This window comes from Coregonus clupeaformis, chromosome 13 (genome assembly GCF_020615455.1).
Source record: "Coregonus clupeaformis isolate EN_2021a chromosome 13, ASM2061545v1, whole genome shotgun sequence".
Lineage (NCBI taxonomy): Eukaryota > Metazoa > Chordata > Actinopteri > Salmoniformes > Salmonidae > Coregonus > Coregonus clupeaformis.
In genome coordinates, this window is record NC_059204.1 from 25,370,887 (window position 1) to 25,383,004 (window position 12,118).

The window sequence follows — 12,118 nt, forward strand, 5'->3', positions numbered from 1 at the left end:
TGTCATGTCACATAACCACAAATCTATTGAGACACAGTCAACATATCAAATGTTATCCTCATGAAGAAATGGTCCTTGCTTTTAGGCCTACTCAGTACAGTTTGTTTAGTGAATCACAGATCTTTAGGTTTTTGCTCCAGCCCTATTCTATCGCACCTGATTCTAATAATTAGCTAGTTGATAAGCTGAATCAGGTTAGTTACAACTGGGGTTGGAGTGAAAACCTACAGGTGGGTAGCTCTCCAGGAACAGGGCTGGAGAGCCCTGCTCTAGGGTAAATTCCTCATCAGACACCTCTACCACCTGAAGGACATGAAAATGTCCCTTGTAAGCCCAGGCTAACAACAGAACAACATTCAACAAGTTACGGCCGTGCCATGGTACGGCTGTGCCTGATGGACCTGAATATGCTCAAAGCTGGGGAACTCTGCGTCTTAGCAGCTACAACCCTGGCATGGCTCTGATAGTGCAAAACAATAAGTGTATACAGTGGCTTGCGAAAGTATTCACCTCCCTTGGCATTTTTCCTATTTTGTTGCCTTACAACCTGGAATTAAAATAGATTTTTGGGGGGGTTATATAATTTGATTTACTCAACATGCCTACCACTTTGAAGATGCTAAATATTTTCTATTGTGAAACAAACAAGAAATAAGACAAAAAAACAGAACTTGAGCGTGCATAACTATTCACCCCCCCCCCCAAAGTCAATACTTTTTAGAGCCACCTTTGGCAGCAATTACAGCTGCAAGTCTCTTGGGGTATGTTTCTATAAGCTTGGCACATCTAGCCACTGGGATTTTTGCCCATTCTTCAAGGCAAAACTGCTCCAGCTCCTTCAAGTTGGATGGGTTCTGCTGGTGTACAGCAATCTTTAAGTCATACCACATATTCTCAATTGATTGAGGTCTGGGCTTTGACTAGGCCATTCCAATACATTTAAATGTTTCCCCATAAACCACTCGAGTGTTGCTTTAGCAGTATACTTAGGGTCATTGTCCTGCTGGAAGGTGAACCTCCGTCCCACTCTCAAATCTCTGGAAGACTGAAACAGGTTTCCCTCAAGAATTTCCATGTATTTAGCGTCATCCATCATTCCTTCAATTCTGACCAGTTTCCCAGTCCCTGCAGATGAAAAACATCCCCACAGTATGATGCTGCCACCACCATGCTTCACTGTGGGGATGGTGTTACTTGGGGTGCTGAGAGGTGTTGGATTTGCGCCAGACATTTTCCTTGATGGCCAAAAAGCTCAATTTTAGTCTCATCTGACCAGAGTACCTTCTTCCATATGTTTGGGGAGTCTCCCACATGGCTTTTGGCGAACACCAAACATGTTTGCTTATTTATTTTTCTTTAAGCAATGGCTTTTTTCTGGCCAATCTTCCGTAAAGCCCAGCTCTGTGGAGTGTACGGCTTAAAGTGGTCCTATGGACAGATACTCCAATCTCCGCTGTGGAGCTTTGCAGCTCCTTCAGGGTTATCTTTGGTCTCTTTGTTGCCTCTCTGATTAATGCCCTCCTTGCCTGATCCGTGAGTTTTGGTGGGCGGCCCTCTCTTGGCAGGTTTGTTGTGGTGCCATATTCTTTCCATTTTTTTATAATGGATTTAATGGTGCTCCGTCGGATGTTCAAAGTTTTATTACATTTTTTATAACCCAACCCTGATCGTTACTTCTCCACAACTTTGTCCCTGACCTGTTTGGAGAGCACCTTGGTCTTCATGGTGCCGCTTGCTTGGTGGTGCCCTTGCTTAGTGGTGTTGCAGACTCTGGGGCCTTTCAGAACAGGTGTGTATATATACTGACAGATCATGTGACACTTAGATTGCACACAGGTGGACTTTATTTAACTAATTATGTGACTTCTGAAGGTATTTTTCATTTCACTTCACCAATTTGGACTATTCTGTGTATGTCCATTAGATGAAATCCAAATAAAAAGCCATTTAAATTACAGGTAGTAATGCAACAAAATAGGAAAAACACCAAGGGGGATGAATACTTTTGCAAGGCACTGTAGCAGTACATATTTGGCATGGTATAAAAACAGCATAATATCTGCATTATACTTTAATTCACATGAGGACAATCTTAGTCAGCACAAGGGGGATGAGGGATAATCTGTGATTGAGGCAGGGTTACCATGAGGTTTCTTCTCCAACTATCTCTTGCAGTAGAAGCACAGAGAAGCACTAGGGCCAGTAGGACAGAGGCCAGGGCGCTACAGATGACCGCAGCCAGGACTGTGTCCCTGGGGCTGGACGAAACCATGGATGAAAGGGGCACCAGGTTCACCCTGCTACTGCCTACACTGTAAACACGCATATACACATGCACGGGGACAGATATCATTAAGCTGTTTATACTTAGGTGCAATACTGCACACCCACACAACAGTTACGACACCCATTTTCTCAAAGCATGCCATGCAGATGTGTGTTTTTAAGTGTGGGATGATTCAGATTTGTAATTGAATGTAGGTTCAGTGTGTGTGAGTGTACATGTGTCTGTAGGCTACTGTATGTTGGCATGTGTATATTTTGTCTTTCAGTGAGGCATTGAATGCTCTCTCATAAGTCGTCCTCTTTAATAGTGACTTCTCAGAGCCAAAGATGCAGCACGAGTCTGGTTGTCTCTGTTTACCCAAAGCCTTCCTGCTCATCAGTTCAGATAGAGGACAACCTATTGAAACAAGGTCACATGCTGATCTAATCATAACACTGTTCTGTGCCAAAACCCCTTTGGTAAATACCACCGGGGCATCATCAAGGGGTTAGCTTGGAAGTACAAACTACAGTAAGATTCTTCAGTTGAAAGGATATGCAAGAACTTACTTGTGCTGGCCTAGACATTGTTTTTGTTTTTTTAATCGTCACTATGAATAAAATGCCGCTCCATCACAACTGGAGGCATGTAGTGAGAGGTTGTGAGAAGACACTTGGAGAGCACCCTCACTCTGGGATACAATAACCTATTTGTCTCATAAGAATTTCACATTTCAACTACAAAAGTGGAGTGGGAAAATATCAAAACACGTGGTCTCTCAGATGCTCTTGAAATACATTTTTGTAACTCAAAATCATCTAAATGAGTATTTTACATCTGAATATGAATTGAGGCTGGTACATAGTGGACGTGTGGGCAAACAATCTCAAAAAGATGGCTAAACAGACAGACATCGGTAAAGCTCATTTCACATGTTCCCTGATAATATTTTCTTGAATTAATCTAAAAGTGGTACAGTAACATTAAGTGTGCATGTGGTAGGGATGCACCCTACATGGACTGAAGCGCAATCTTGCCTATGGGAGATAATTTGCATTGATGAAAAGGCCAACTCACAGAGAGGCTCATAGGCAAGAGGAGTGTCTCTACAGGGTACACAGTTCATGTCCTGAAACCCACTCCGTTTGGTTTTCCTATAGAACCTGTAATATAAACAACAGCATTAGCGGCACAATGGGTGCACACTTCTGAGATAATGGGGAGGTTCAGACAGCAGCTGTCCTCACCCGGGCAGTGAGTCTCCACACACGGCATTGCCTGTGGTGGTGCAGTTAGCCTTTTGGAGGCGGCTGGCGTGGGCACATGATAGACACGGCCTGCAGGTCTGCAGGGTGCACAGCGGGCACCCGCCCTGTAGCCAAAGACACATTCCTGTGGGGATTAACACATATACAGGAGACCCAGCTGATGGGGAGGTGGTGATTTGGGGTTGGGAGTTCCCTGACAGTGGCTGAGAGAAAAAGAGAGACAACTTGCATAGAGGCATGTTACAAACCTTCCCATATTCTGGGGTTCCTCAGGTGCAGTCAATGGAACTGGATGGCTTGGCAAGTGACCATCAACATTTGTGAAGCTGCTTGAAAAGCTACAGTAATTTACTTTGTGCTGGTCTGACTGCCAGGAGTTTAAACCACCTTTGTCTGATTGAAATTCATATTTCTGGGAGACATAGTGTGATGCTGTGTAAGACAGTTTGAATACTTGGCACAAATATAGTAGCCTATGCATTTATTTTTTAATTCAAAACATAAACAGGATACTATGTATGGGTTAGGATAAATAGGATAAATGTGGTATGTGAACACAGTATGTGACAAGAAAGACATTCATTATATTTATACAATAGCATGACTGGTTGTATCAATAATATTGACAGGAGATACCAAGTTTGACTACTCACTATAGATAGCTCCTGTCCAGGACCACACTGCCTGCATTCTCTATCCTCCTCTGCTGTTCCATGAACTGCCCAAGGGCATCACTCAAACTTCAGATTCACTACAACAAATGAAAAACTCCACTCGTAAATGTGTAAATGAAAAACATTATGCCTTACCATATAGCACAAAATAATCAGCTCCAGTAAAAGGGACATAATCTTCTTTAGCTTCCACTCCATGTTAACCATTTTGTCTCAGAGTTAGGTAATACTTTTATTTTTCTGCCAATACCTGGATGGGAATCAATAGGCTAGTACTTTCATACCACCCACGCTCATAATAATGCGATTAAATGGTCCATCTTCTGATACGTCCAATCTTCATTGATATAAGTTATTAAGTAGGCCTACATAAATAGAAGTAGATATCTGGCAGTCCTGACATATGCAGGCAACAGCCTTTATTCCATAACGGGTTCCTAGAGTATATGGTGTCCCACTCCTAAATACCCAGTCAGTATTTTGCGCAGACATGGGTAGGCTACTTTTTCAAATAATTATGTTGCCGCCTACCTTGACGTCACCAGATACTAGCGCATCAAGATCCCTCTGAACATTGTGAACAATCTTCACATCTGTAAACTCTGCATGATCAAATGCATTCAACTTTTCCCAGACAAAACAAGCAGCAGAGTTGGGTGGCATTTTAAGTGGCCACTAGAGTCAATCACCATGCATGTACATGTTTCTTTACATTTTTCTAAAAAGGCATTTTGCATACATTTCAGGCGAGACTGTATATCTATGATGATATTCTGTATAAAGACAATCCCAGGTAGATAATGGAGTGTGTTCTGTTAACACTTGTGACTGTTGTCATGGCAGGTGGAAGTGTGACCAGCCTTGGACAGGTATAGTCTCCCATCAGGACACACACACACTTCATACAGCTGCTCCCCAGGACTTCCTCTCTCTCCCTCTCCACTCAGAGGTAACCTGGGCAGCCGCACCATCTCAGCATCCAGAATCAACTGCAGAAAGAGGGGGAAATAATTTAAACTGATAGCCTACACACTGTGATGCACCATTCATTATTCGTTTGGGCACATTGAATTAAAAGAAGACAGTTGATGTTTTTTTGTTGTTGCTAATAATAAGAAATATATTTGGAAACACTGCTTTACAGTGTCCTTATTCCAATGCAAATACATTCGTAAATACAGTGTAATAAGTATTGTAATCAGGACACTGAAGTTAAGTGTTGGCATGTATGCTATCCTAGATTTAGTTGTTCTACCCCCAGCCTCTTTCTTACCACTCCATCCATAGAGAGTAGAGAGATGTCCATTCTGGACACGGCCTGGGCACTGCCGGACACTGCTTTGATATGGACTCCCTTTGGAGCATCCAGGTGGAGGGAACGGGTGGGGGCCTCTAGCCTGACCACACAGAAAGACAGAGTATACAGTAAAATATATAAGATAATGGACACAAGTGGTGCATACTTCACACTTAAAGGTGGAATAGGACTTATTAATTATTTGCATGTACAACGATAAGCCTTTAGGTAGCAGAAAATCCAAACATTACCAGTTTAGAACATTTATTAATTCTACATGAAAATTAATTCAATTATGTTATCAATTAGAATTCAGAACATGTTTGAATTGCATTAGTTGGCAGAGGCTGGAAGAACTGTGGGCAACTTCACTCGGGTTTTCACCTAACAATATGAGCCAATGACAGGGCTATTTATACCCAGCATCTCCAAGCTGTTGCTATGAGACCCCTGGATCCCTCCAAATCAGAAACCAGCTTAATACCCCTCTGATACCTCTTATCTTAATTAAATATGTAAATTGGATTTCCTTATTTCTACAAAAGCATTACGTGATCTTTTTACATCAACAGTAAAGCCTCAGAATACATAAGTCCCAACTTATTGGTCTGCCCACTCATGTACACAAGAGAACAGAGGTCTTTACTCCCACCCACTGGCAGCACATGGAGTGTGTGGCATTAGGATTAGGATTCGTTATAAGGTAGGACACTTTGTATGCTGAGGGAGAGAAGGAGCAGAGCACTGTGCATTCTGAGGGCCACACACTGGGGGAACCAAGCTGGAGGGAGAGATAACAATGGCACAGGAGACACATGCTGCTCAGAACCCCCAGCGCAGGGGACTGTTGTTCCTGTTACACCTGGGCTGCAGCCTGGGACATTTATATTGAGGAGAGAAGACGTCTTGGGAAATGTTGCCCTGCTGTGTGATAGATATGGTAATTGTAAAATGTCCAATTCTCATTAATCACTTAAGGTATGTGTTTACCAAAGGTGGGATAATTTCTGTTACAACAAATAGATTACAATATTATCATAAGTCTAATTTAACAATACAAGAAAAGCAAAGGCCTTTCTCCACTATGATCAGGAAAAACTCCCATTAGGTTTCAAAGTTTCAAAGTTACCTCAAGTCCTTGGAAGGCTCTGCCCTGACCAGGGATGTCTCTATGGAATGTTCACAATAAGCACCATCAGACCCTGTAGAACACAAATGTAGGAGCACTGCCCAATTTAGATTATGTTCTTATAGTAACATGTGAATCAGTATGCAGATACAGTATGTATTGCCACATCCCTTAGTTACATCAGACAAAACTAGCATATGATGTTTTATGATTCAACAAAGTTGGACTGTCTCTCTGAATAGTGTGAAATGTCTACATACCTGTAATTGTTAGTTTATCTGCTCCAACAACCACCTGTTCTGTACCAGCTGAAAATAGCAATTTCCCAGTGCTCGACATCACCTCAAAATGTTGTCCTACGGTTTCCATGATCTTTGGACCTAAAGACAAATAATCAATTATATTATCAAAGTGATTAAAACACAGACATTTAACACTTTTAAGTAAATAGATGCACACAGTGGTTTGAGTTCAAATGTTCCCTAGACATCTACCCACATAGCATTTTGATGCAACAGAACAGAAATGTTCTGTCACCCACATATACATACATTAAGTAGTGGGAGATGTGAGTTAACCCCAATATGTAAAAACACATAAAGATTCTTAAACGAAAGGTGCTTCATAAATGGGATCCATTGAGTTGGCTAAAGGCGTCCGCATACTTAGGTTCGGTTTGCTCTTAGCATATCTCGGCTAGGCGAAGCGAACGTATGTGGCTCACATACTCCCTTAAAATACCTTTGCTTGAAAAATGAGAAAGAAGCGACAATATTATTGTTTGTCCCACTTAAGGCACCGTAGCAACAACATAGCCAGTATACACTTCCTAAAAATAGTCCAAATAAATCTGAGATAAAACAAGAAAGTGGTCTTAGTCGTGTAATTTTACATCTAACATATTTGGTGCAGTATTTCTCAAGTGAAAAAATGTGCATGAAAACTAGTCGTCTCTCGTTGAATGACAACAAACACTTCCCATCAACAGTTCCCACTCCTACTAGGAGTAGTACTGTTGACCAATCACAGATGAAGGGGCGTAGTCTTCAGCTACTGAATTCCGACTTGCCTCACGAAAAAAATGTGTGTGCACAAACAGCCAAAAAAACCCTGCAGAAGACCAAAATGAACCAAAATGTGACATATGCACAAACTGTTTCGACTGGGAAGTATACGGTAAGCTTAATGAGGGTCATTACCGAAACACATTTATATTTCACTCATGAGGCATATAGTACAAGGAGAGGACACTGCCATTTTAAAGTGCAATGATCACGAATACATTAAATTGGGAGATAATTACTGTTGACATCTGCTCTCACCCTCTTATATTTTAAATATTTTATTATATGGAATTGTGCCAGAATTTCAGAGTGTTAATGAAAGGTATGAATAAGGGTACATTTTAGGGCTTTAGTCAAACACACACAGGGTCTTTATAATAGCCATCAAATGTAGGGAAATAAAGTATTCATCATACATTTAATATATGAGCCCATATTTTTTAGGACTCATGTGGAGGCATCCCATCCATGGCATTTTGATTTGAATACATTAAAGCTATCCTTTCTGATTCTTCAGAGTTGCCCCTAGCCTTTATTGATATGTCCATTTTTCATAAATCCATTTAGAAGTCCAGTAGGTCTGCATCTTATCAGAGCCACAGAGAAACTCACAGCTCACAGTTCATATCACAGTCATCTATTGAACCCCAAAAGTGTCATTTGGAAAGTAAAAATATATACTGAACAAAAATATAAACGCAACATGCAAGAATTTCAAAGATTTTACTGAGTTACATACAGTTCATATAAGTCAATTTAAATAAATAAATTAGGCCTTAATCTATGGATTTCACATGACTGTGAAAAAAGATATGCGTCTGTTGGTCACATATACCTCAAAAAAAGGTAGAGTCGTGGATCAGAAAACCAGTCAGTATCTGGTGTGATCATCAATTGCCTCATTCAGTGCGACACATCTCCTTCGCATAGAGTTGATCAGGCTGTTGATTGTGGCTTGTGGAATGTTGTCCCACTCCTCTTCAATGGTTGTGCGAAGTTGCTGGATATTGGCAGGAACTGGAACACGATGCCGTACACATCGATCCAGAGCATCCCAAACATGCTCACTGGGTGACATGTCTGGGGAGTATGCAGGCCATGGAAGAAATTTGACATTTTCAGCTTCCAGGAATTGTGTACAGATCCTTGCGATATGGGGCCGTGCATTATCATGCTGAAACATGAGGTGATGGCAGCAGATGAATGGCACGACAATGGGCCTCAGGATCTCATCATGGTATCTCTGTGCATTCAAATTGTCATCGATAAAATGCAATTGTGTTCATTGTCCGTAGCTTATTCCTGCCCATACCATAACCACACCGCCACTATGGGGCACTCTGTTCACAAACCGCTTGCCCATATGACACCATACACGTGGTCTGCGGTTGTGAGACCGGTTGGACGCACTGCCAAATTCTCTAGGAGGCGGCTTATGGTAGAGAAATGAGCATTAAATTCCCTGGCAACAGCTCTGGTGGACATTCCTGCAGTCAGCATGCCAATTGCACGCTCCCTCAAAACTTGAGACATCTGTAGCATTGTGTTGTGTGACAAAACTGCACATTTTAGAGTGGCCTTTTATTGTCCCCAACACAGGGTGCCCCTGTGTAATGATCATGCTGTTTAATCAGCTTCTTGATATGCCACTCCTGTCAGGTGGATGGATTACAGTATGTTGGCAAAGGAGAAATGCTCACTAACAGGGATGTAAACAAATTTGTGCACAACATTTGAGAGAAATGTTGGGGATCTTTTATTTCAGCTCATGAAACATGGGACCAATACTTTACATGTTGCGTTTATATTTTTGTTCAGTGTATATACTCATTTTGGATTTGATTCCTTGGAAGCGCCTTTGGGTCAAATAAAAGCACTATATACAGTGCCTTGCAAAAGTATTAATCCCCCTTGAAGTTTTTCCTTATTTAAATTGATTTTTATTTGGATTTCATGTAATGGACATACACAAAATAGTCCAAATTGGTGAAGTGAAATGAAAAAAATAACTTGTTTCAAAAAATTCTAAATAATAAATAACTGAAAAGTGGTGCGTGCATATGTATTCACCCCCTTTGCTATGAAGCCCCTAAATAAGATCTGGTGCAACCAATTACCTTCAGAAGTCACATAATTAGTTAAATAAAGTCCACCTGTGTGCAATCTAAGTGTCACATGATCTGTCAGTATATATACACACCTGTTCTGAAAGGCCCCAGAGTCTGCAACACCACTAAGCAAGGGGCACCACCAAGCAAGCGACACCACGAAGACCAAGGAGCTCTCCAAACAGGTCAGGGACAAAGTTGTGGAGAAGTACAGATCAGGGTTGGGTTATAAAAAATATCAGAAACTTTGAACATCCCAAGGGGCACCATTAAATCCATTATTAAAAAATTGAAAGAATATGGCACCACAACAAACCTGCCAAGAGAAGGCCGCCCACCAAAACTCACAGACCAGGCAAGGAGGGCATTAATCAGAGAGGCAACAAAGAGACCAAAGATAACCCTGAAGGAGCTGCAAAGCTCCACAGCGGAGATTGGAGTATCTGTCCATAGGACCACTTTATGCCGTACACTCCATAGAGCTGGGCTTTACAGAAGAGTGGCCAGAAAAAAGCCATTGCTTACAGAAAAAAATAAGCAAACACATTTGGTGTTCGCCAAAAGCCATGTGGGAGACACCCCAAACATATGGAAGAAGGTACTCTGGTCAGATGAGACTAAAATTGAGCTTTTTGGCCATCAAGGAAAACGCTATGTCTGGCGCAAACCCAACACCTCTCATCACCCCGAGAAAACCCTCCCCACAGTGAAGCATGGTGGTGGCAGCATCATGCTGTGGGGATGTTTTTCATCGGCAGGGACTGGGAAACTGGTCAGAATTGAAGGAATGATGGATGGCGCTAAATACAGGGAAATTCTTGAGGGAAACCTGTTTCAGTCTTCTAGAGATTTGAGACTGGGACGGAGGTTCACCTTCCAGCAGGACAATGACCCTAAGCATACTGCTAAAGCAACACTTGAGTGGTTTAAGGGGAAACATTTAAAAGTCTTGGAATGGCCTAGTCAAAGCCCAGACCTCAATCCAATTGAGAATCTGTGGTATGACTTAAAGATTGCTGTACACCAGCGGAACCCATCCAACTTGAATGAGCTGGAGCAGTTTTGCCTTGAAGAATGGGCAAAAATCCCATTGGCACGTTTTTTTGTCTTATTTCTTGTTTGTTTCACAATAGAAAATATTTAGCATCTTCAAAGTGGTAGCCATGTTGTGTAAATCAAAAAATACAACCCCCCCCCCAAAATCTATTTTAATTCCAGGTTGTAAGGCAACAAAATAGGAAAAATGCCAAGGGGGGTGAATACTTTTGCAAGCCACTATAAATCCAATTGTTATTAAAGATGTAGCAAATGTCACGTTGCTTGCTTAGCAAGTACCACTCCCCCATATTCGGCTCACACCTAGCTCGAACTCAGGACCTCTGCTTTCCCAACGTGACCGCCCTCCTTGACAACGTTCCAATGGTTTGAGACACCCAAAAGGTACCAATTGGATGGCTCTGTCAAGCTAGCTGTGGAGTGAACTTACGGTACGTTCTTAACTCCGTCACTCAAAGGTGGACTCTTACCCAGAGTAAGGCTACCTAACACACCTCCTTTCCCATTGCAGGCTTGGAGTGTGACATTCTGGGACTCAGAATGGATAAGAAGGGAGGTGTCCTGTGAAGCAAGAGAACAGGATTTTTGTGCAGTGTCACTCTGATGACGTAAGCAGATAATTCAAGGAAACAGGAGGACATGTAAATGTTCAATGTAAACCACTTGACTTAGTTTACCTGTATGGAGTGTATCTCTTGGGCATAAAGAGAGAAGAGGAACTCGGACACTCCATCAAGCCTCACCCGATCCGATGTTATTCTCAGCTGCCCCATTCCTTCCTAAAATCGTCAGGAGGAAATCAACTTTTAATACAAACTCTGTTTGGTCATTCTTTCTCGCTTGTTGTTGTGCTATGCCGATATTCTCCTCCAGAGAAGTTAAAGTTCTGTTATCGTACCTCTGAAGTGTTTTGTGATGCAGCCAACATGCCTCGACGGTCTTTAATTAAACAAAGGTGTACAAATGAGTACCTGTGTTTCATTGTAGATAAAGCCATTTGTAAAATGAGAGGGGGTGGACAATCCTCAAACCTATTTCAAGACAGGCTCTCATCCAGGATGTCCAGTAATAAGCAACCGCTCTTGTACTAATAAAGTGACAGTTTTATCACTGTAACCCAGTGATACTGAACTGAGCAGATCAGACAGAGCATGTACTCACTGTGTGAATCTCAGAAGTATTTAACTTGATTCCATGCATCCTCTCCCCTGGCCTCCTCCTCAAAACATCAGAGGGAAGCGAGAATAGTATTGGAG

At 41.9% G+C, this 12,118-nt stretch overlaps 1 protein-coding gene across 1 annotated transcript; it reads right to left on the reverse strand.

The window, feature by feature from the left end:
- Positions 1-4,000: 4,000 nt before the first annotated feature.
- LOC121580300 (gamma-sarcoglycan-like) lies at positions 4,001-7,571 on the reverse strand. The gene is made up of 5 exons (XM_041895357.2): positions 7,300-7,571; positions 6,895-7,014; positions 6,635-6,707; positions 5,482-5,605; positions 4,001-5,197 (listed from the first exon to the last, which is right to left on the reverse strand). The coding sequence occupies exons 2-5, from the start codon at positions 7,001-7,003 to the stop codon at positions 5,024-5,026; spliced, it is 480 nt and encodes a 159-aa protein (XP_041751291.1). The 5' UTR covers positions 7,004-7,014; positions 7,300-7,571; the 3' UTR covers positions 4,001-5,023.
- Between the last annotated feature and the right edge of the window lie 4,547 nt (positions 7,572-12,118).